General features: G+C 31.4%; 1 protein-coding gene across 1 annotated transcript; it reads right to left on the minus strand.

The window, feature by feature from the left end:
* Window positions 1–130: 130 nt before the first annotated feature.
* Window positions 131–26,715, minus strand: LOC127714350 (protein FAM114A2-like). Its single transcript, XM_052220415.1, has 13 exons — window positions 26,554–26,715; window positions 23,697–24,346; window positions 22,976–23,060; window positions 21,072–21,263; window positions 19,781–19,947; window positions 19,112–19,358; window positions 18,390–18,548; window positions 17,623–17,714; window positions 16,413–16,487; window positions 6,378–6,517; window positions 3,532–3,604; window positions 2,803–2,859; window positions 131–1,801 (listed from the first exon to the last, which is right to left on the minus strand). Exons 2-13 carry the CDS (start codon window positions 24,339–24,341, stop codon window positions 1,703–1,705), a joined length of 2,031 nt encoding a protein of 676 aa, XP_052076375.1. The 5' UTR covers window positions 24,342–24,346; window positions 26,554–26,715; the 3' UTR covers window positions 131–1,702.
* Window positions 26,716–26,744: the final 29 nt, after the last annotated feature.

The following is a 26,744-nucleotide window of genomic DNA, read 5'->3' on the forward strand; positions in this document are numbered from 1 at the left end:
GGGGAAAATGTTGTACTAACAATAAATGGAGTAAAAATTCTTATGATGTCATTCTTTTTAACAAATCATGAATGTTTATCTGTACTTATCCGTGTTTTTTTTCCTTCTTTTTTTTAAGGGGGGGGGGGGGGGGGGGGGGGGATATGATATCAGCACAAATTAAAATAAAGATGTCATACAAGTGCAGGAGAAACTGCTACAACATTTAAGTTTAAGCATATATTGGATAGTATACACAATTATTTCTATTAAACTTCATAATAGCCATATTGTAAAAGTTCACTTTCAAAAGGTCGACTGAAAATAAAAGATACTGGAGAGTGGATTTCACTTTTTCTCCTTACCTCATGTGGATTTTGTTTTGAATTTCAAAACAGGAACTTATTTTCAAAATGTTACAAAATATATATTTTTGATGGAACACTGCATGTTCAAATCATTTCAGAACTAAAATGTTTCCTGTTTGTCAGTTTATTGGTGTTAAATACCCCTTTCAGCAACCATGGTTATATAATGGGGACCAGCTTTTATCAGTGGAGGATGCTGGAGTACTCAGAGAGAACCACTGACATTTAACAGGTAACAAGCAATCGATGAACAGGGTTTGAACTCACAACCTAAGGAGTTAACAGGCAAGTGATCACTGATGAACTGCTGACACCACTGAGCCACTGAGGCACTTCAAATATTTCCTGGTTCCAAGCACAGTTCAATTGAAACAGTTAATAAATTCAAATTCTTAACAAATAATTAAATAACCTAATACCCATATAAATACATGGAACTTAATATACTGGGGTAGGGAAAACCTTCAACAAAATATATCATTTAAAATACATAACAATATAATAAGTTTCAATATGATTTCAGCAAATGATTTACATGATGTGGTATATTAAGTAGGTGGTGCAGTAATGGAAAATATTTAAATGCAATTTCATTAAAGTTAACTCAAGGATTACTCTGATATTTCCTGTATATTTTTGTAATAATTACTTCTTCACATTTTTATAAAATTAATAATGAATATTTATTGACCATCAATCAAAAATTGTTATTCAAATCAGCTAAAGATTAGATTTTTTTTCCTTTGTTTTATTTTTCAAGTTCAATAATGTACCGGAACATAAATTTAGATATTAATGTAAATGTTAAATTAATTAATGTGACTTAGATATGATTTTTTATAAAGAAAAACCTGAATTTTGAATTATACAATTTGAATTCTGTCAAAACTTTCACAATATAAAACCATCCCACCATTTTCTGAATTTAAAGTATACATGATTATTGTAGATAATGACACTATTTAAAACCCATTTAAACAAATTCGTAGTCTTGCCATCATAAAATTGTTTTTACATCTTGTATTTTCAACTGTATTACCTCTACAGGATAGAGATAACCTTGTTAATTGTATAATATCAAAATACTCTACTGATAACCAAAGCTTCAATTAATATAATATTTTCTTCTTTTATATTTTTCTTCTGTCTTTGTCATTTTATTGCTTTATTTTGGTCATTATCACAGATATATTTTACAACACAGCAATTTTTTAAAGTTCTTTGAGATCTTTTTCTTGAACTGCAGAATTCCATGATTTTAAATCATATTGCACATGGGTCAAATCCAAAATGCTGATGCATTCAACATCTGGAATTTCCCTTGAATATTTTTAGATTTTAGGAAGTGTTGTCCCTCATTCTGCAATGCCTGGAGTATTTTCAATAGCTGCCTGTTGTAAACAAGGCAATAAGAGTTGGAAGCCATCATGGATATATGTGCTGCTGTTTGATGCCTGAAAGAACATGAAACAATATTTTAAAATATATATGACTTTTTCAAAGTTGAATATCAAATAAATATATTCCTAAAATTGACATAACTAACATAACATAAAATATAAGTGCTTGACCATGAAGAAAATTTACTTCTACATGTACTTGTTAGACATATTATGTCAATTCAAAGCCTGCAACTCACTCATAACCAAGATATAATAACCATAGAGAAACATATATATGACAATTGTGTAACTATGTAAATTTAAAAAAAATTATGCTTCAAACATAACTTGAAAGAACTCAAAAGGTCCATGGTTAATGTACAGTTATGTATAAGTTGCATGTGACAGAAATGTGTGGTGAATAATGTGTAGAGGTGATAATTATATATCTGTAACAGGAGAGCATGATTCTTATGAGAAAACCACATTGTCTCCTCCGGGACTCAAAACAGGGCCTCTGTGTTTAATACAAGGCAGCGCTCTAACCAACTGAGCTAAAGAAGAACTTTCTTAACTCAATCTCTTAGGGCTGGCCAAGTATCTACTACATGTACAAAGGGAAGCAATCCCATCACACTTTCCCCACCTCAAGAGTCATCATACCATTATGACTCTCACAACACATACCATGGATAGAAATCCTATCTAATCACAGGGTGTTTTAATTGGGAGCCAAATGTAACTGGAAAGCATGATTCTTTTGAGAAAATCACATTGTCTCCTCCAGGACTTAAACCCAGGCCATCTATGTTACAAGCCAGTGTTCTAACCATCAGAGCTGAAGAAGTGCTTCCTTAACGCAACCACTTACCCTAGGCTAAGTATCTACTACATGTACTAAGGAAAGCAATCCTGTCACATATCTATAAATTGGATGAGTGGCAGTGTTAGCATACCTCTATCAATTGGGTGGAAAAAATATTTCTATTTGTATATATATTTATATTTCTTCAGTACAAACAACAATCTATTTGCATATATCAAATGAATTGATTGCAATGTAATAATATTACCTCTAAATAGACATTTGTGACCATCTGGTTAATACTAATATCGTTTTCCATATCTTCCTGAAATTTATAAATATACAATGCATTCAATATAAATCTGGTAAACATACCCAATAATAAATTGTATTACAAATCTGTTTTGTTACTGAATGAAGAAACTCCAATAATACATTGCATCTATTCTATTGTTAAAAATTCAAGTCACAGTTAGTGATACATGTAAATGCACAAAATGATTTTTTTTTTTTTTTTGCTGCTGTTAGACTTAAATTATTCTATTTAATAAGTGTGTCATCAACATCCTTTAAATTGAAATAGTTAATTATAATTACTTTAACTAAATTTTAAGAAGCATTGTCCATGCGTTATATTTAATCCTGTAACAGTGGCAGGATTATCTCAGCTATGGGAGGTCATAGATTTGATCCCACGTAAGGTCAACCACATATCTATGGAAAGGAATGGTTTAACTAGAAGTAACAACTGTAGTTCATTGTTATTTGTTGGCAAGCAATTTTCATTAAATTTTGTGAGTAAAGGTGAATAAAGAATTTAAAAGTTCGCTGAAGTACGAATTTTCTATAGGCTAGTATGCAGACTTTGGCAAAACCATGAAGTCAAATATCTGCAAAAAAACAATGTTTCTTTAATTCACGAAAATTGGTGCCAATGAAAATAATTGAATTCACAGTATTATGTAAGAATTCTTGTTTCCATTGTAATACCACTTACCCCTAATTTGTTAAGGCAGTGTGAGAATTTTGTTGACAAGATAGACACTTCTGTGCTCAGCAGTTTGTTGATACTGAAATGAAAAACAAAATTCATATGAAACAAGAATGCACATGTTGTCCTTCTAAAAATATTCCCACTCGTAATTCAAAGTATAGGAAAACAGGAAGTAGTTGTCTGACAGACCCAAAAGGTATACATACATTACAAGTCATCATTGATGAGTGGCTGACCAAATTTTAAGTCATTCTATTCAGTAGTACTAGAGAAAATTGTGATGAAAATTTAAGTTGATTCAACATATTAAACAAGAGGCTGTCAGAGTAACAACAAACCGGATTTCCTGCAGAGGTCGAACCCTGAACAGTTGAGCAAGTATAGACACTACATTTAATCTTAAAACAGCTCTGAATTGGGATTGTGATTGAATATTTGACACAGCATAGTTTGTGACACAAAATGAATGTGGTAAAAAAACTGAAAAATTTGAAATTGGACATTTACCTATTATATGATTTAACCACTAAAAAATAGTTCTCTAAAATTAGATATGATATTATATCTACTTTCAAATTATAATCAATTAAATATCTGCTTAGATTCAGCACATCAAAGAACCCAAACCATTCATTTTTTTTTTTAAATTCAAACATAGTTTAATTTTGGACCCTTTGGACCTTAATGTGGACCAATTTGAAAACAGGCCCCAAAATTTAAAATATAAATACATGATTAGATTCAGCATATCAAAGAACACCAATAATTCAATTTTTGAAGAAATCAAACAAAGTTTAATTTTGGACCCTTTGAACCTTAATATGGACAGTAAAAGTGAAAATCATCAATATCAATCTTGACCTCCATTTTGTCATCAGTCACAACATATTAAAATTTGAAAAGCTTTGGTTGAACAGTTCATGAGTTAAAGCACGGACACGACTGGAAACACCATTTTTTAATCTTTCAAGAACCATAACTCCTGAAAATTGAAAGTGAAAATCGTCACTATCAAAATTGACCTCCATTTTGTCATCAGTAACAACATATAAAAATTTGAAAAGCTTTGGTTGAACCGTTCATGAGTTAAAGCACTGACATGACTGGAAACACCATTTTTCAATCTTTCAAGAACCATAACTCCTGAACGGTGAAAGTGAAAATCGTCAATATTGAACTTGGCCTCCATTTTGTCATCAGAAACAGTGATTTTGATAGCGCTCGTCAATTTCGTCATTTACGAAACGGTTTTCAAAATGACGAAAGTATTTCAAATCAATTTCGTCACTTAAATTTGAAAAGTGTAAACATATTCTCGCATGAAAATACTATAATTCTACCTGTCTTCATGTTTCTGACAAGTTTATGACCCTCAGCTAATTAACATTTACAACAGGTGTTATAAGTTGTGATAACAGGTAATCAGCTTATCGCCATCTGATGGGTCACTAATCCGTTAATTATTAAAAAACCTCATAATTGACCATCATCAGTCAGTTAGCATTTCAATTTCAAAATTTCTCAAGGCAAACGACCACAATATGCAGTTCGTTTGTCGTAGTTTGGTATTTTGAACAAAATAGTTTTCCCCTGGACAGTTCGCTTTTTAATTTCAATATTTCTCAAACGATCACAATTTGCAGTTCGTTTGTTGTAATTTCATCAAATGAACGTATTTTCGTCATATTTGATATAACTTTTCATCAAAAACTTTCGACAATTTCAATTAAAAAGATAGAACTTTATTCAAAACGTTCAGAAATGTTTTCACAAGTCAAACAGGTGCTTCTTATACGATATACTGCGCATGCGTGAAAGTATTCCAATGAATTTATAGACACTAAAACGTAAAATATGAAATAATTTAATATCAAATTAAATGAGAGAGACAAATATAGTTCTTACTAAGCAAATTTAATTAAAAAAATTATAATTTCCTGCCTTTATTAAACACGAACCAATCCGTAGATGTATCCAGATACATTCTGAATTTATTATCTACTTGTCACTTCCCATTTTCATTTCCTTTGAAAATCGAAAGTAAACGTGATCAATTCTTGATTAATTTACAATTTACAGTTATTAGAATAGTTCCAATAAGGATTTGTACAAATCTTTGGTTCCAGCTTTATAGAAATGAATGCCAAATATCGATTTAAACGTTTTTATAAGGATAATGATTATGCAGTGAAATAGTCTTACAACTACAAGTTCATTTATGCTGGGATTCCTGGTTTAAAAAAAAAATGGAACCCAACTTTTGTTGATCAGGAATGTCCCCTGAAACTAACTGAGGTGGAATTGTGAACTAGATTTCCAGATCTTATATCCTAATCTTATATCTAAGTGCTACATCAGTCAAATCATGCAATAACTGCCTAGTAAATTGCCTTAGTCCTTCAAAGTCTGACAAAGATGTATAGCTAGTAATATACATCCTTGGTTCCTTGCTGTTACCCCAAATAAGGTTGATTTTCATCTTGCGCAAAAGTGACTAAAGCCCTCAAAATCCTAGCTTAAAACCTGTCAGAAACAACATATTAAAATTTGAAAAGCTTTGGTTGAACGGTTCATGAGTAAATGCACGGACACTGTTTGGCAGCCCCCTGCCCACCCGCCGTACATCACCAAATTAATAACTGATTTTTTTTTATAAAATCCGTTTAAAAATTCAATTTATCAGCAAACAAAAAGGTGGTGTATGACAGATTTTAAGTTTGCTCACATGTTACAAATCATTGGTGTCAAGCTGATGACTGAGTATAAAGTCATTCTGTTATTTGTACTTGGGACAAATTTTTTTAAGATGATTCAACATATCAAAGTGTCACACTAAGCATCAATATTACCTAAGTAAACATTTCGCTCTTTCAATGAAGTTTTTGTCAGAGTCCTTCTGGATAAGAATGAGTTCCCCTGCTTTATGAAACTGTTCCATGGCTTTTGAAGTTAACTCTGCTAATGACTGTATAGATTTCTGGTGCATTAACTGCAAAATAAAAAATAAATATACCTTCTGTCTGACCTTATTTTATTGGTAAAATCAATTTTCAAACCCAATTAGCAGCTTTCAAAAAATAAAGGCCATTTGTGACAAATTGTTTTTCATGGATGACACGGTAACTAAGAAAGCGTATAGAAAATGTGTGGTATATGTCAATGTGACAGCAGTGCAAATAAAGAGCTGTGCCATGAGCGCATGATACGCCCGTCACTTTTTTAAAGAATAATAAAATGCTTCGCTGGGCGCAGCTTGATACGACCGCAGAGGTCGAACCCTGAACAGTTGGGGCAAGTATGGACACAACATTCAAGCTTGATACAGCTCTGAATTTGGATTGTGATTAAATATTTGACACAGCATAGGTTTCTGACACAGAAAGAATGTGGTCTAAGAACTTCAATTTTTTGATTCAGCCATGCTGGATCTATGCGATCACTCTGGTTTTGGAGATGGTGCAGAATACTTAGTTGAAGACATATCATGAAACTAATTATGTGTTTTTATGACTTGCAGAAACTTTCTACACCATTTTAATCATCAACTGCAAACTTTTGACATGTTATTTGCCCTTAAATTAAGAAAAGATTCGTCGAATAGTGACTTTATTTTAGATATACACTTGCATATAGTTCCTTTCTAAATCAAAATTTATGATGATTTACTATTTATGAATTAATTTGAAAAAGTATTTGTACATCAATTGAATCAGTTGATAAGAATTTTGAAAGTATTATATTAGTATCTTGTGCTTGTGTAAATTATTGTTCAATGAAATGTAGGTCAACATGTGTATTAATATATCTAAGTTGATTCCCACACTTTTTTGAAATGATATTACTCCAATTCTTTCCATAGGCGCAAGTAAGAGTCAGAATGATTATTAACTGTCATGATTTTCAAATAAGTATTAATTAGAAATAACCCCAGGCTTAATTCAAAACAGTTAATATCTCATGACCTGTTACATAATTGAATAGACACAATGTCTTACACACCTAACTGAATACACACATTCTTGACCTCAATAGTAAACCTACAAATGTATTATTTATTTTGATCTACACTACATTAAAATATTCTGTTAATTTTGCTAGCTAGCTGAATGATTAATCTGAAATATTAAACAAAATTGCATAACTCTTACCTGAGCATTTTCTGCAATAAAATTTATTCAGATATGTGAAGATGTGGTATGAGTGCCAATGAGACAACTCTCCATCCAAGTCAAAATTTATAAAATTAAACCATTATAGTTATCCACACGGAGCATTGGCTCACACCGAACAGCAAGCTATAAAGGGCCCCAAAAATTACTAGTGTAAAACCATTCAAACTGGAAAACCAACGGTCTAGTCTATATAAAATACGAGAAACGAGAAACACTTATGTTTTGTTTGTTTTACATTTATATCCCATTATATTGCTAATTAACAGTAATTGGAAATATCTCAGCGTAAGGTATTTGAACATTCAGATTTGAATACAGGAAATGAATTTTTCTTAATGAAGAATGAACACCAATTTAGATAAAAAATAGTTATTATTTTTTTTTTTAATTTTTGTTGTTTAGAAAGTGCATTTATAAGGCCTCTTTCTGGAAATTGTTAAACCTGTCATTATTAATGGCATATAAAAAATATATTACTTGTTTGACGATTTCCTTTCCATTCTTGTCAAAAATAAAATCTGACAGAGTCTAAAATTGAAAGATCAGTATATATATCTATATTTGCATCAATATTGCGAAATTCCCTACCTTTGGACAATAACATAGAAATTTTACAGTAAGATTGGAAATGAAAAGATAAAAAAATTTAGAAAAAATTATGGTCAGAAAGAATATGAGACTAGCCATGAATATGGCTGGATCACAACATCAACGATGCTTTGATTTAATTTACCTATTATGGTCCAATGTCCAAAATCAAAATACATGGTTAGATTCAGCATATCAAAGAACCCCATATATTCAATTTTTGTTGAAATCAAACAAAGTTTAATTTTGGACCCCAACTTGGACAAACTTGAAAACTGGTCCCATAATCAAAAATCTAAACACATGTTTAGATTCAGCATATCAAAGTACCCCAAGAATTCAATTTTTGTTAAAATCAAACTAAGTTTAATTTTGGACCCTTTGGACCTTAATGTAGACCAATTTAAAAAACGGGACCCAAAATTAGAAATCTAAAAACACGGTTAGATTTGGCATATCAAAGAACCCCAATAATTCAATTTTTGATGAAATCAAACAAAGTTTAATTTTGGACCCTTTTGACCTCTATATGAACCAATTTGATTGCAGGCCTAAAAATAAAAAATCTAAATACAAGGTAAGATTCAGCATATCAAAGAACCCCATATATTCAATTTTTGTTGAAATCAAACAAAGTTTAATTTTGGACCCCAATTTGGACCAACTTGAAAACTTGGCCAAAAATCTAAAATCTAAATACATGTTAAGATTCAGCATATCAAAGAACCCCATATATTCAATTTTTGTTGAAATCAAACAAAGTTTAATTTTGGACCCCAACTTGGACAAACTTGAAAACTGGTCCCATAATCAAAAATCTAAACACATGTTTAGATTCAGCATATCAAAGAACCCCAAAAATTCAACTTTTGTTAAAATCAAACTAAGTTTAATTTTGGACCCTTTGGACCTTAATGTAGACCAATTTAAAAAACGGGACCCAAAATTAAAAATCTAAATACACGGTTAGATTTGGCATATCAAAGAACCCCAATAATTCAATTTTTGATGAAATCAAACAAAGTTTAATTTTGGACCCTTTTGACCTCAATATGAACCAATTTGATAGCGGGCCCTCAAATAAAAAATCTAAATACATGGTAAGATTCAGCATATCAAAGAACCCCATATATTCAATTTTTGTTGAAATCAAACAAAGTTTTATTTTGGACCCCAGTTTGGACCAACTTGAAAACTGGGCCAAAAATCTAAAATCTAAATACATGTTTAGATTCAGCATATCAAAGAACCCCATATATTCAATTTTTGTTGAAATCAAACAAAGTTTAATTTTGGACCCCAACTTGGACCAACTTGAAAACTGGGCCCATAATCAAAAATCTAAACACATGTTTAGATTCAGCATATCAAAGAACCCCAAGAATTCAATTTTTGTTAAAATCAAACTAAGTTTAATTTTGGACCCTTTGGACCTTAATGTAGACCAATTTAAAAAACGGGACCCAAAATTAAAAATCTAAATACACGGTTAGATTTGGCATATCAAAGAACCCCAATAATTTAATTTTTGATGAAATCAAACAAAGTTTAATTTTGGACCCTTTTGACCTCAATATGAACCAATTTGATAGCGGGGTTCACAAATAAAAAATCTAAATACATGGTTAGATTCAGCAGATCAAAGAACCCCATATATTCAATTTTTGTTGAAATCAAACAAAGTTTAATTTTGGACCCCAATTTGGACCAACTTGAAAACTGGGCCAAAAATCAAAAATCTAAATACATGTTAAGATTCAGCATATCAAAGAACCCCATATATTCAATTTTTGTTAAAATCAAACAAATTTTAATTTCGGACCCTTTGGACCTTAATGTAGACCAATTTGAAAACTGGATCCAAAATTAAAAATCTAAATACACGGTTAGAATCGGCATAACAAATAAATAAATGTGGTCAAAGATTTTACAAATCTAATGCGCCATACTGTGCAATTAAAGATTACTTCTTGAAATTTTTCAATATTTGAATTTTGAAAAAAAAATAATATTTGAAGAATAATTCTTTTTAATTTCTAAAATCTGAAATGAGAAAAAATTGACCCCCCACAATTTCTTTTTACCCCCCCCCCCCCTTTTTTTCCCCCAAACCATAATTACCCATTTAAATTGACCATAGTGCTAACTTAATCTATTTTATAATAGAATTTAAAATATAGTGTCAAATCTTTCATATGGATTTTTTGGTAAAAAAAAAAGATGCAACATTTGCAGATATTTTTACTGGTCTTCCTTTATAAATATGCATTTCTTTAAACATAATTTAAAAGCAGTGTAAGGGAAGTAACCAAAACGTTGTATTTGGATTACCTCCCTTACACTGTTTTAAATTATCTTAATTGTTCATTAACCATTACTTTATACATAATTTAAAAGCAGTGTAAGGGAGATAATTTCAATGATGTATTTGATTTATCTCCCTTACACTGCTTTAAATTATGTTTTGTACTAAAGTATTTGTCCATTAACCAGGACAACCTTGTTTTTCCCTTTTTTTTTGCCCCTTATTCTTAAACGGTTTGAGCCATAACCCCTCAAAGCAAATCCTAACCATCCCTTTGTCGTATGGAAACTTGTAGTATAATTTCAGAGAGATCCATACACCGTTCCACAGTTATTGTCTGGAAACTAGAAAATGCTTATTTTTAGCCCCTTTTTGGCCCCTAATTCCTTAACTGTTGGTACCATAACCCTCAAAATCAATCCCCACCTTCCTTTTGTTGTATTGAACCTTATGGTAAAATTTCATAGAGATCCATTCACTTAAACTAAAGTTAGAGTGCGAAAACTAATGCGTCTTCGGACGACGACGCCGGACGACGACGACGCCAACGTCATACCAATATACGACCACAAAAATTTTTTTGCGGTCGTATAAAAATGGGTTTTTTCCAGTTTTCTGACTATAACTCAAAAATGCTTTCAACATTTTTCATGAAACTTTGGGGAATTGTTTATATATGTATCGACATAAGTTCCCTTTCAATTTAAAAAAATTTTTGATTTTATATTTTGGTGTATTGGGACTTTATTCATAAATAAAATGCTTCGCTGGGCGCAGCTTGATACGACCGCAGAGGTCGAACCCTGAACAGTTGGGGCAAGTATGGACACAACATTCAAGCTTGATACAGCTCCGAATTTGGATTGTGATTAAATATTTGACACAGCATAGGTTTCTGACACAGAAAGAATGTGGTCTAAGAACTTCAATTTTTTTAATTTACCTATTCTGGTCCAATGTCCAAAATCAAAATACATGGTTAGATTCAGCATATCAAAGAACCCCATATATTCAATTTTTGTTAAAATCAAACAAAGTTTAATTTTGGACCCCAACTTGGACCAACTTGAAAACTGGTCCCATAATCAAAAATCTAAACACATGTTTAGATTCAGCATATCAAAGAACCCCAAAAATTCAATTTTTGTTAAAATCAAACTAAGTTTAGTTTTGGACCCTTTGGACCTTAATGTAGACCAATTTAAAAAACGGGACCCAAAATTAAAAATCTAAATACACGGTTAGATTTGGCATATCAAAGAACCACAATAATTAAATTTTTGATGAAATCAAACAAAGTTTAATTTTGGACCCTTTTGACCTTAATATGAACCAATTTGATAGCGGGCCCACAAATAAAAAATCTAAATACATGGTAAGATTCAGCATATCAAAGAACCCCATATATTCAATTTTTGTTGAAATCAAACAAAGTTTAATTTTGGACCCCAATTTGGACCAACTTGAAAACTGGGCCAAAAATCTAAAATCTAAATACATGTTTAGATTCAGCATATCAAAGAACCCCATATATTCAATTTTTGTTGAAATCAATCAAAGTTTAATTTTGGACCCCAACTTGGACCAACTTGAAAACTGGGCCCATAATCAAAAATCTAAACACATGTTTAGATTCAGCATATCAAAGAACCCCAAGAATTCAATTTTTGTTAAAATCAAACTAAGTTTAGTTTTGGACCCTTTGGACCTTAATGTAGACCAATTTAAAAACGGGACCCAAAATTAAAAATCTAAATACACAGTTAGATTTGGCATATCAAAGAACCCCAATAATTCAATTTTTGATGAAATCAAACAAAGTTTAATTTTGGACCCTTTTGACCTCAATATGAACCAATTTGATAGCGGGTCCACAAATAAAAAATCTAAATACATGGTTAGATTCAGCATATCAAAGAACCCCAAGAATTCAATTTTTGATGAAATCAAACAAAGTTTAATTTTGGACCCTTTTGACCTCAATGTGGACAAAGTTGATAACGGGGCCCAAAAATCAAAAATCTAAATACATGGTTAGATTCAGCATATCAAAGAACCCCATATATTCAATTTTTGTTGAAATCAAACAAAGTTTAATTTTGGACCCCGATTTGGACCAACTTGAAAACTGGGCCCATAATCAAAAATCTAAATACATGTTTAGATTCAGCATATCAAAGTACTCTAAAAATTCAATTTTTGTTAAAATCAAACTAAGTTTAATTTTGGACCCTTTTGACCTTAATGTAGACCAATTTGAAAACGGGACCAAAAATTAAGAATCTAAATACACGGTTAGATTCGGCATATCAAAGAACCCCAATAATTCAATTTTTGATGAAATCAAACAAAGTTAAATTTTGGACCCTTTAGACCTCAATGTGGACCAATTTAAAAACGGGGCCCAAAATCCAAAAACTTAATACACGGTTAGATTCAGCATATTAAAGAAACCCAAGAATTCAAGAATAAAACCCCATTGAAATTGATCAAGAAATAAGCAATTTATACGAAGTATCTTCTTTTGCACAATACTGTGCAATTGAATATTTCTTGCTATTGTGCAATACTGTACAATTGACAATTTCTTGCTATTGCGCAATATTGTGCTATTGGATATTTCTTGCTATTGCGCAATAGAAGATTTCTTGCTATTGCGCAATACTGTGCAATTGAAGATTTCTTGCAATTGTGCAATACTGTGCAATTGAAAATTTCTTGCTATTGCACATTCTTATTATATAATAATTTACACATCCTGTTTGATGTGTATCTCCTACCATATCATTATTATTTGCTTTTAAATATTAATCAGAAATAACCAACTTAAAATGGAAAATTTTAAAAGAAAAAAAAAAGGAAAAAAAGAAAAAAAAAGGAAAAAAAAAATCCCCCCCCCCCAAATTTTTTGAACCCCCTTATGATTCATCACCCCCAAACTCAATCCCAGCCTTCCCTTTGTGGTATGGTACCTTGCAGTACAATTTCAGAGAGATCCATACACTTGAACACAAGTTATTGTCTGGAAACTAGAAAAATGCTTATTTTTGGCCCCTTTTTGGCCCCCAATTCCTAAACGTTTCGGGCAATTACCCCCAAACTCAATTCCAGCTTTCCCTTTGTGATATGGAACCTTGTAGTACAATTTCAGAAATATCCAAACACTTACACACAAGTTATTGTCCTGAAACTAGAAAAATGCTTGTTTTTTGCCCCTTTTTTTGCCCCTAATTCCTAAAATTTTGAGGCAATTACCCCCAAAATCAATTACAGCCTTCCCTTTGTGATATGGAACCTTGTGGTACAATGTCAGAGAGATCCATACACTTACACACAAGTTATTGTCTGGAAGTTACAAAAATGCTTATTTTTGGCCCCTTTTTGGCCCCTAATTCCTTAACTGTTGGTACCATAACCCCCAAAATCAATCCCCACCTTCCTTTCGTGGTATTGAACCTTATGGTAAAATTTCATGGAGATCCATTCACTTAAACTAAAGTTAGAGTGCGAAAACCAATGTGTCTTCGGACGACGCCGGACGACGACGACGACGACGACGACGACGACGCCAACGTCATACCAATATACGACCAAAAAATTTTCAATTTTTGCGGTCGTATAAAAATCCATAACTCCTCAATGTCATATTATACATGACTAAAGGGATGTTATTTAAATAGATATAAACCAGTCACTAAATTTTCACGAAAACTGGAAAATCCCCCTTTTTTAATGAATAAAACCCCATAACTCGGAAACGTAAAATCCAAAATTTATAAAAATCAAAAGGGAGCTCAATTCAATATATATAAACAACTCACCAAAGTTTTATGCAAATCGGTTAAAGCATTTTTGAGTTATTGTCCGACATTTTGACAATGATGGACAGACGTACAGACGGACAATGGTTTACCATAATAAGTCCTGTAAATGGGCGTATAAAAAAAACAACAAAAACCAAGAAAACTAGAGGTCAACATACAACCTTCAACAATAGACAAGTGTCTGCAACATATGTCAAGCTTTAATCACCCTAACCCCTCAGTAGTACTGCACAAGTTACAACCTTATGGTTCACCCTTAACTACCCATCTATTGAGATATTAGTTACTTCCGACTTTGGATAGCATCTCACCCGTCTAAAGTTCAGTAAATTCAGAATTTAATACATGCAAATTTTGACAATTCCCATTTATAATGAAAGGTTGATTAATTCAGAAAAAACAAGCATTTTGAGAGTATTGCATTGCAATACATAGTCCCCTACCGGGTAAAAATTCATTTTACTGGAACAAAATGCTAACTTGTTCTATAACTTGTCATGGTGTAAACAAAAAGTAAATATCATGTCAATATCTTCAAGATTGACTAAAAACAGTGTGGAAAACTGATTATATGAGTGAAAAAAACATTAGATAAGATTAATAGTTCTCTAAAATTAGATATGATGTGATACAGTGTATATCTATTTTCAAATTATAATCAAATATAATTAATAGTTCCAAATATTTTTACTTTCATTTGTCACAAACTAATATAGATTTGTAACTTATCTATAAAATATACATTAATAAAAATAGATTATTATCTAATTAAAGGATTTCTCTTCATAATTTTTTTTATATCTATAGCATTAAGAAAACTAGTTTATACTAAATAACAAACAAACCTGCCAAAAAATTCTTCAAATAATTTAACAAAGAATGTCTTTTAAAAAATGAGTTATCTCCCTTTGTACAGAAATATGGTTTAACATAGTACTCTAACATTAGATATGGTCCAGAGTTATGGTCCATAACTCTGGACTCAATCATCAGACCGGAACAAAATTCGAACTTGATCTATAACTTGTCATGATAAAACTATATACCAAATATCAAATCAATATCTTCAAGAACGAAGAAAAAAAGTGTGGAAAGCTGATATGCCGGACTGACGGATGGACAGACCGACGGAGTGCAAACCTAAAGTCCCCTTCGACTTCGTCGGTAGGGGACTAAAAACCACTCTTTTTAATTCTAATGTGTCTTACGTGCATTTCTGGATTAACCTTTATCAGGAATGCTAAAACCAAAAACTTTGAAAGTTGAGGACAATTAAATACGAGAATACATGATGAGCTATACATCCAAAAGGGTCAGAAAAAGAAAGGCCAAATTCATCTATAATGGTCAAATTTGCCTGAGGGAGTGACTGAGATGCGACTTGTCAATGTTATGGTAGTACAAATGTATATTAATTCCATGAAACTCTGATGTTAATCCTATCTGCCATATGTTTTTAATTTATTTCTAAGTTTAAAAAATAATTATTTCAATACATATATTCTTTGAGGTCAACAATCTATGATAAACTGTTCATCCAAGGATAACTGATTCATAGTGTTGACAATATTCTACTCAAAATGACAGATATATTTATATCTTCTAAAAGCAATTAACCTTTGACAGAAAAGTATTACTATGGATACATTTATTTTCATGGGTACCAATATTTGTGGATAGTGGAAAACTTGCATTTTCGTGGATACTTGATTTCGTGGTTTTACCAATGTCTCTATACATTTGTAATTCTTTGAACATTTAAATGTGTGGTTCACCTGTACCAACAAATATTGGTATCCAAAAAATAAAAATGTATTCACAGTATTCTATTAACAAAAGTTCAACAATTCTGAACCATTTGAATTGTTTTTGTTTTTGTTTTTCATTCATTTAATGGGGAAATGAACATGAAAATTACATTGGCTGTAAACCAATCAAAATCCATTTTTTTTCTTCATCTATTATTTGATAACTTAAGAATAGCAGAAATCTTACTTTTGGCTCTACTTTTTCACCTTTCTCCTGTTTTTCATAAAAATCTGTTATTACTCTTCTGATATTTTCTTGAACCTGAAAAACATGATCAACTATATATAATTAAACAAATCAGATTACAACTTATAATTGCCCCCAATTCAATATAACTTAAAATCCCAAATTAGTTGAACCTATTTGTTTTTCTCAAATTTTGTTCTATATACCGCCTTTTGGTGTGCATAGTACGCAGATTTTTACCCTGGGATAGATTTCTGAAAAGGGGGTGCTTATTATGTATGGCTACACTATTCTTTAGACTTTTTTTTCAGGTCTGAATTCCGACCAAGAAACCAGGTGGTCAGGAGGAAAATATTTTTGCATAAATTTGATAGTTGTTATGTTTTACATGTTTATTTGTACCTTCTTGTATCTGGTTTGTTACTGTTTGTAATGTTATATGCAAATAACAATCATTTAAATGCTTTAGTGGTTGTTTTTTACGTTTTCTTGTGTTCTCCGTTGCCTCCCGGAAGTTACATTTGGTCATGTCCAAATGAGAGATGAAGGATTCTGTCAATGACCAAATTAGTGCAGGTGTTTCTCAAGTTTATAACTTACTTTGTACATGTGTTCTCACAGGGAATATAGAAGGTAATTGTATGAAAATTGAATGAATCATGCCCTCAGGTTATCAGTGACTTTTAATGTTATAAAGTTGAATAAAGTGATGATTTTATTCACGTTTTTACTTAGTGACATTTTAAAAACCTAATCGATTTTCAATAAGAGTGTGATAAACGGATTAAATCATTCAATGAGTACCAACAAACAATTAATAAAATAAGAAGAGAGATTAATATTTATTTCAGCACTAACTTATCAACATAATTATTACCATTCATTTATTTATTGTGTATTTCAAGTTTCGATGGTAAAAAAAGGGTGTGTACTATGCATGACTGCATTTTATACACACCAAAAGACAGTACATTAATTTTAAGTTCAATACCTTTATTGAGTTGACTTCAAATGAGCTTAACGGTTGCCCTGAACTAATTTGTTATCTCTTTAATTGGTTTTCATTTCAAACACTTCATTGGAACATTCAAATTCAGCTCACAAAACACACAAATAAAGCAGAAATATGTAAAATAAACATGTGTACTTTAATGATGCTGATGCAAAAATACATATGCACTAGATAGAAAATTGTAATGGTTGAGGGTACCTTATTAATTTTATTAGGTGTTGTCCCCAGATGGAGATCTGTCAGTAATTCTGTCATCACTTTTATAAATTCATGTTCCTGCTCCTCATCATCTAAAATAAAATATATCTATTATCTGCATATTTCTTCTTAAGTTTAAAGTTTTTTTTTCATAAACTACAAAAGAGCACGATTTTAAAACAACATTTTTCATTCAAATCAAATTCTACCATGTTACGATTAAAAAAAATGTGTTAATATCAAATTCAAAAGGAAAACCATCTTAGAAAATGAATTCAAAATTCAATTTTCTTTATTACTTATTGTGAATTGTTGAAGTAAGTTTTGTCATTTTCTACCGTCAAGGCAAACATTTTGTTTGTTTATTACATTTGTTAAAAATGATGAAAAAAAATTGATAAAATGAAGTCAGCTGTGACTTGTAATAAATCAAAATAAATTATTTCTGCAACAAGTTTTTGTTGTTAAATTTCTGGCAAAATTTCCACCTGTCTGTTAAACTTTGATTGATGAATGGTTTAGTTTTGATATCTGTGATATGTACTATGTCCATAGGTATAGCTTTTCACATATTTAGAAAATGCATTACAACATTTTTGAACTAAAATTGCATTTCTGAACTCAATAAAATATGTTCATAAGTTTAAAATGATTCCCTAATTTCAAACCATATATGTTTAATACCAAGCAGACATTTGAAACTGACTCAATGGTGAAATTTTCTTTTACCAGAGGAAAGATATAAATTAACAAACACTAAATATTACCATCATCATCTTCATTTTCATGTTCAAAGATCTGTTTTATTTCAATGAGTTGTGATTTGATGGACGACAGTGTTTCTGCAGGCAGTGATGTTAACAATATTTGAACTTTTTTCTCACACTGGTTGGATAAAATCTCTAGAGCTTCTAAATGAGAAATTCCTACAAAGCAAGAAAAAATTTGCAATTATTCCAAATTAACATCATTATATTGTTTATTTCAAGAAAAATGTATATGTTGATACAAAATTTTAATACTAAATATACAATGAACTTTATAATTTTTCAGAAAGTTACTGACTGGGATAAAATGAACGATCTTTAAAACTTGTATCATCAATAAAGCAAAGGGATGTATCTCCTTTAATCAAATTTCATGGTTTTATCAACCAACTTCCACTGTATAACACTTCCCCCTTACTCCATATTGATGGCTTACGAAGTCTCTATATGGTACCTCAGTTAAATCATTTTGTCTTTGAAAAATCTGTATCAAACATCTTCAATTTGTATCCGGTATGAAAAATATGTACTTTGGAATATATCTGTAAATTTCCTTGATGAAATGAATTTTTCGGCCAACCAATATCATTTAAAACATGAATATTTTAAATCTTTCTTATTTCATAAAAGTAAGTTTTTTTCAAACTTTTATTGGAATATCCAATGGAAAATGTGTATTAGAACAAAAATCCTTATTGCTGAAAAGAGTTACGGCAAATTACCTTGAAATTCATCAAACAAATACCCAAAGTGAGACTTTCTTGCCTCCTCTGACTCTTTCTCCATTTCTGCTTTATATTCTGACTCCTCTTTTGCCTCTTTTAAAACCGAAGACAGGTTTGGTTTATCTCCCCTTTCAAGTAATACTTTGGATCTGTGTATTCCTGGGTCATGATCTTCAATAAAATCAAATGCCTTCTTGCCAACTGTTTCTAACACATCCATGCTTCCTGTCACTAGATTTTTGCTCTGAAAAATATATAGGACATTTTCATGCCGCTGATCAAAGTGGAGAGTATGTGACTATGTTGTCCCTTTGAAATTGTTTAGAATTTATAACATATACATTTCTTAAAAATAAAGCCATTGTTGTGTTATATCTTACTATTTAAAAATGAACTCACTAGCTCTTGCCATGGCCTCTATAGATTGTATGTACCGGTATACAAATTAATCCCTTTTTTAAAGAAACATCAGTTTTTCTGCAAAAGATCAGTGGTTCTCTCTAGGTACACTGGCTTCCTCACCAATAAAGATGATCGCCTTAATATAGCAAATAGTGCTGAAAATGGCTCTAAACACCAACAATCAATAAATCAAACATTGAAGAAACTTCAATTAATAGTTTACATTTGTCATTATACATAATAATATATAATAAATCAACTTACTGTACTCTGTACAATGTTAGAGGTCTTTGCCACAGCATCCTTTAAACTTGACATTCCCCATGATGAGAACCATCCCCCTCCTCCTCCTGAAGCTGTATCCTCTTTTGCCTCTTCAGCTTTCTCTGCCTTTTTATCTTCACACTCTACCTCAGCTTTCTTCTCTTCTCCTGGTTAAAAATATGTGTCAAATTTCTTTATTGACATTTTCTTTTTACTTTTTCAAAATGACTCTTCAGATAAAATAACAAACTTGATAATAGATACATTTTTTTTATATATGATTCCGATTTTTATGATTTGTGAAAAAAAAAATACATTATACATGTGAATTGTCAGGAAATGTTGTTGAGGCGCTAGAAAAGAGGAAAAGGTTGGCCAAGCTTTTCCAATGTTTTGTAGTGACGATCTCAAATTCAGGACCTTTAATTTGTTTTCAATTATATTGCTTTATGAAGATGTATATATTCATATGTATTCTACCTTAGTGTGAAGTTTGATTATTCCTTTCTCCTTTCTATTAAAATCCTTCAAATAGTTAAGGATTTAAGTGCTCACAAAAAATATAATATACAATGAATTATTTCTGTATCTAAGATGTCAAATCATAATTATTTTGCTTCTTGCACATCTAAATATGCTATATTGCCTCTGTGTGAACATCTTTGCTAGCCAAGGGTTACGATCCAGTCCCCTCCTCTCCACCCTAAGCAGATTAAGCCAACATTTGAAATTACAATGCTACGCCATCTACCGATAGATAAAAGTCCCGCCCATTCCGACTACATCATTCTTGACCAATGGCAGCACTTGAACTCTCTTCAGTGTGGAGATGTAAAAATGGTTGTGTTAAGTGTTTACAAAGAAGGAACCGAAAATATACATTGACATTCCAACATTTTCGCGAGAAACATACCCAGGAACTTCAATTAGTTGATTAAGAACTTTAAAATTGTCACTAAATATCGTCCTATGTTTTTTGGGGTAAAGACTTGTTGGGCAATCAGCATGTGGCAATTGTTTGTTTACATTTTCTACATTTACACTTGATCATCTCAAAGGCACGTTTTGATTGGATGCAGCCATTTACAACTGCAACCAATAGAATTTATTACCTTGTGGATCCGAATTTCTATCTTAATCCTTGGTTAGCGAAGATGCTGTGTGAAATTAGGCTTACACAATTTAAGTGACTAATAAACAAAGTGATTCCTATATGCTCCATCCCCTAGATTTGTTACCAACAGGTATACATACAAATATTTATACATTGTCTTTATAACAGATCAATTACCTGGTTCTACAGATTTTGGCTGCTCTGTAATTTCCTTTGAAGATGATTCAGAAGATGTCATAGTATGAGCTACATCATGAGATTCCAGAGCTTCATCTTCTTTTTTATCAGATTTCATGTAAGCCAGTTGTTCAGGTGGTATAGCACCCAATGTATTCTCCATTGTATCCATAATTGTATTGAAACCTTCTCCTGAAATATAACTTCTTTAATTTATTAGTTCATTCAACAATTAGAAAAAATACAATGAGCTTTTTATAATGTCACAAATACTGGGAAATGCTTGTAATAACCTTAGGACTTAAAGGTTGCACTTTGTAAATACAGCTTATTCACAAATTACGCCTCTTTTGGGGAGATATTTAAAATTCATAGATATTTTGTTTTGTTTACCTACTGGTTCCCAGATATTATGATTATTTCCATGTTTCATTTCATAGAGAAACAACTTGGGAATTTTACCAGTATAAACTAGTTTAATAGTAGTCAAAATGAATTCTCAGGAAGACTCAAAGTAAAGGGAGGGATAGTACAGAATTTTAGTATAAGTTTAAACTCCTAGAAGTTTAAGGTATATAAATGTTGAAAATATGCTGCACAATCCTATGTTTTGACCTTTGCAAAAAAAGTAGTGCATGTGAACTTGCATTCCAGGATATATTTTTTTTATGGAAAACTTCATAGTAAAAGTGGCACAGTTTTAGTTGTAAAAGGAGTTCTTAAGGGAAATTGCATTGTCTATATTTACAGAAGTGCTACCTATAAGGAAAAGTAAGACAGGAAAAGTTAAGGATTTATGAAGACAGTTCCTTTAAATCGACTTGATTAAAGAAAACTTGGGAGAATACAATGTACATTTTTAGGCCTGACAAAGAGATTTATGATCAACACATCTTTGCATTTTTAGCTATGATTTAAATCAAAATATTACCAGTATACATACATGTCTATTTAAAATCTTATTTCATAATCATCATGATTATATGAAAAAGAAATTTGTGGTGAATGTCAATGTGACAGTAACAAAACAAAATAACGATGGTAGAACAACAGACAATTCAAGTCTACAATGATAGACAAGTGCCCACACCATATCATTAGCCCTAATAAAATAGACAGTACTGAATATTCATATTAGTAACCAACCCTCTTTGTAAAAATCAGATGGTTTTTTTTAGGTGTCATGCAAAATGATAATTAGAGAATTTGTTTCCCTATAAGTCTGAACATTTGACTTTGAGAAAACTTTTCTAAAGTAAATCAGTAACTATGTGAGTTATCTCCTCTGATTTTGCTGTTTACCAATGCTTGATATTCACCTTTAACTTCCAGAGTTTGTAAGATTAGAAATGAAGATGAATATTGTTTATTAATGTTTCCAGTCAATTTAAAAGTGAATTAACATCTACACGTGTATTTTCTGTGATATTTGACTGATGATCATCTGATCCTTTGAAAAACAGTTTGTAACTGTACCAAATTGACTAATTTAGGGACTTATAATTTTTTACCTGGGAGGGAGGGGGTGGGGGGGGGGGGGGGGGCTGGTCAAAATGTAGGGGGGTCAAGTTTTTTTCTGTAAGTGGAAAAGGGGGTTCCAATCTTTTTTATCAACTCAAAGTGGGGGGATCAATTTTATCTCTAATGAAACATTTGTGAACTTTTGAATCTTCAAGTATATCCTACATATCATGTGTGTCAAAGGTAAGTGTTTTGCATGTTAAAATTTTGGCATGTTTAATAGAGGGGGGATCACATTTTTTTTTAACGTTATTAAGGGGGGAGATAAAATAAAATTAGTGAAATATTATGGGGGGATCGAGAAAATTTTATATGTTTGATTTCAAAATGACCAGCCCCCATCCCAGGTAAAAAATGATAAGTCCCTTATCTATGATACTAACCAACTTGATTTGTAAATGTTGAAACTGATGTCTGTGCTACATTCATGATGCTAGAACCCCATCCTCCAATATTCCAACTACTAGACTGTCATAAAAGAAATACAGTGAATGTCTTTACTTACAAATATATTTATGTATGTAATATAATGATTGGTATGTACAACGATGTAGATCATTTAAAGAAAACACATTTTTCAAATCATTTGCTTGAATTATATTTTGAAATTAATTACAGAGTAAACTTTCCATCCAACACAGGATTAAACATACATTTATGAATGTATATAAAAATTTATTTTAAAAAAGATTGACCTATATTTAAATATGACCTTTTGAATGCAGTTACATGATGTCCTTTTAATTGATTGATAGATGTTGAATATCCAGTGGCAAATATTTCAGGCATATTCAGGACTAGTACAAATAAGAAATAAATCAAATAGGTAGTTTAATTTCTGCAAAGTTCTGCTGGACTTGGATTGGTATTGCAATAATTAACTGTAGGTGAACACTATGTGAGGGACCTGAATTTTGACTGCAACTGAAAAAGGATTTAAAAAGGGCTGAAATTTGCCTTGAAACAGGTCACCTACATGTATGAACTTTTCAAAGAGTTATTGCAAGGATTTGTAAATATGCATGCACAAGGAGCACGGAATTGCTTGATGATTACAATGATGAAAGAGATATTTTTTATACTGTTTTTAAAAGTAAAAATAACCTTTTGATCTTCTTCCTCTTTTTCTTCATCATTATCATCATCATCTGCCAGTTGATCCAGAACAGATTTAATGTCCGGCTTCTCTGATCCTTCTCCAGATCCTTCCCTCTGTATGTTCTGCCCAGAAGGTGACTTTACAATGCTTTCTGTTTTCTCAGGGAAATTTGCACCGGCTGTTGACAACTCTTCGTTCTTTTCTGGTTCTTTTTTTTCTTCAACTTGTGTAGTATCTGCTGTTTTCTCTTCCTGGTTTTCTATGTCAGATTTTTTGCTTTCTGGTTTCTCTTCCTCTTTCACTGTTGCTTCACTTTTCTCAGACTTTTTACTTTCAGCTTCTTTTGTTTCATGTTTTTCCGTGCTCTTATTATTTTTTTTGGCCTGTTTTCCCTTTTTCTTTCCTTTCCCAGTTGCTCCTTTCTGTTGTGGTACTTCAGGATTTTTTGTTTTGTCAGTAGCATCCTTTTCACCTTTAGGATTAGTTTTTGAAGCTTGTTTCTGGTTGTCTCCCTTTCCTACAGACTTTGTTGCTTTATCCCCTTTATCTGTATCAGACTTTGTAGATTTATCTCCCTTTGATGGATTTTGCTTTGTTTCTTCTCCTTCATCAGCACTGGCATATGCAGCATCATCATCTGAATCTGACATTTTATCTACAACAGTATAAACGAACATTCAGAAGCATTCATAGACTTCAACGAAAAGTAAATCAGTTAATGGAAATAAGAAATATTAATCTACTGTTAAATTTGATGCTTCAACAGATAGTGCTAAGAATCAATTTATCTTAACTTAATATAAGATTTCACTCTTTAAACTTTCATTAAATAACTTATAATATGTAATTAATGGAGGTTTTGTATGCCATAAATTTAATTCTGATTGAACCCACTTCTTTCTTTTTTAGTTGAGTGGTACTATTCATTTGAAATACAATGTAACTACTTTATATAATTTGAAGGAAAAAAAACAGGATCAACATCATTTTGAAATTTTCATTACATTGATTGATTGTTGGTTGCTTAACGTCCAGTTGCAAAATTTTCATTACAATGTATATACATGATATACAGGAAATGACAGAGACCGGATTTTAAACAATTCTCACTGATACAACATAAATTATCAGTCTTCTTCCTTTCGAAAGACAAGAAATGTGAGTACAGGGAATCCGGGTCCATTCGATAAAAAATTTGGATCGCTCCCATTCACGTTCGCCCCCTTTCACGTTCGCACCCTTTTTATTGGTTTTATGTTGCATTATTTTTTTATCGTGTTTTACTTAGTGTATTGCTATAAATAAGTTTTTTATTGATTCAAAATAAAGTGACATTCTAAAAACGTAAACAGGTTCCTTACTTCATGCACTTTAACCGTACACAATCATTCAAATTATGAAATATTTCATTTAAAAAAAGCACTAAAATGTTTAGAGTAACTACATCATAAAATTTAAAAGAGCACTACAATATCTTTAAAAAAAAACCACTGAAACATCACATTATATGCCATTCACACACCAATACTATCTAATATGCACTAATATAAACAGTTTATTTTTAAAGAATTAATGTCTTTAATTCAAATAACATTAATCAAAGATGAAAGTCTACTGTGGCGGAAAATAGTCAACTGGTTTGTCTGATGATCCATACAGTCTTCATGAAATCCCCCCCAAAAAAGGATATTTCATTTTGAAATTCCCGAATTTTTATTAATGAAAATATAATTATACATCTAAAAAACATCTAATAATTCAATCGGTATTTGAATAAGATTAGGGTGCGAACGGACCCAGGGGGCGAATGTGTGGGGTGCGAATGTGTATGGGCACGAATGTGTATTGGGAGTGAACGGACCAGATACCAGTATTATAAATTGATTATAAATAAAGAATGAATGTGGATAACTTGTGCTGGATTTCTCCAAATTCATTATCAACTAGCATGACTGGCAATTAATATTCATATATTAAATTTATTTAATTTATTTAATTTCATGTTTCATACATAAAAGGTTTATCAAACTAAATTTGTTTTATCATGTTTAAAAAACATAATAAACGATAATATTAGGTGTCTACAACTGTATCCAAATGCTGACGTGACTTTAAATTGCTGCAAATCTCACTATTTTTAGCAAGTCCACGAGTCCTGGACTCATGAAAATCTGTATGGACTCATCATTTTCAAAACTAGTGAGTCCAAAGATGCATCAAGACCGTAAAATGTAATTATCAACTGAGCACACATACATGTACTTTGTCTAATAGATAAATGTATAAGTCCCAGACTTGTATCAGCATTTTATAGCAAAATTTAATAATAATCTAAATTCTATGTCATTTCTTTGCTCTATTTTGTCATAGAGACTGAAATAATAAACTATACAGCAATAAAATTTCTTCTTTACTGTTGACTTGCTATGGGAAAAATATACGAGTCCCTGGACTTGACCTGAAAAATTCTTAGTAAGAATCTACAATTAGACTTTTTCTATAGGTGACAAATTGACCAGGTGCGGATATGGCTTGTACACTAAGTCAAGTCTACATTTCTGTGTGTATACCACTGTTCAGCTGTTACAGCATGTACAGGGCTAGAAACAGTCAAAAGATATGTGACAATACAAAGGTTTTACTCCTGTCTATAATTTTAAGTACAGACATTAATAAATAAAATATGATCTACTGAGAAAAATAAAACGAAAAAAGGAAAAAGTAGATTAAAATACAAAATTATCCAAATCTGCAATCAACCCCTCAAAAATTGGCATTTTTCCAAGTAAGAGGGTTGTTTATCAACAATCAAAACACTTCTCCTTCTTAGTCGACAAATAGCTCATATAATGCAAAACTTACCTAAACTCTGCTTGTCAAACGTCTGCAAATGGAATATCGAACTATAATAAATTTCGTCACTCCAGCCACGTCGATTTGTTTTGCATTTTTATAAGCTTTCGGGTCATTGAGCAACTTGAAATAAATAGGAGCCAAATATCATTTTCAAACGCCCTAGAAACTTAGATGAAAGTGCTACATTTGGGTTTTCG

Source organism: Mytilus californianus, unplaced genomic scaffold (assembly GCF_021869535.1).
Source record: "Mytilus californianus isolate M0D057914Y unplaced genomic scaffold, xbMytCali1.0.p SCAF_9, whole genome shotgun sequence".
Taxonomy (NCBI): domain Eukaryota; kingdom Metazoa; phylum Mollusca; class Bivalvia; order Mytilida; family Mytilidae; genus Mytilus; species Mytilus californianus.

Coding starts and splice junctions, on each gene's coding strand:
- LOC127714350 (XM_052220415.1), bottom strand. CDS start 24,341: ATGTCAGATTCAGATGATGATGCTGCATATGCCAGTGCTGATGAAGGA. Junction 18,549..19,111: donor TTTGTTTGATGAATTTCAAG/GTAATTTGCCGT, acceptor CTTGCTTTGTAG/GAATTTCTCATTTAGAAGCT. Junction 1,802..2,802: donor TCACAAATGTCTATTTAGAG/GTAATATTATTA, acceptor ATGTTCTTTCAG/GCATCAAACAGCAGCACATA.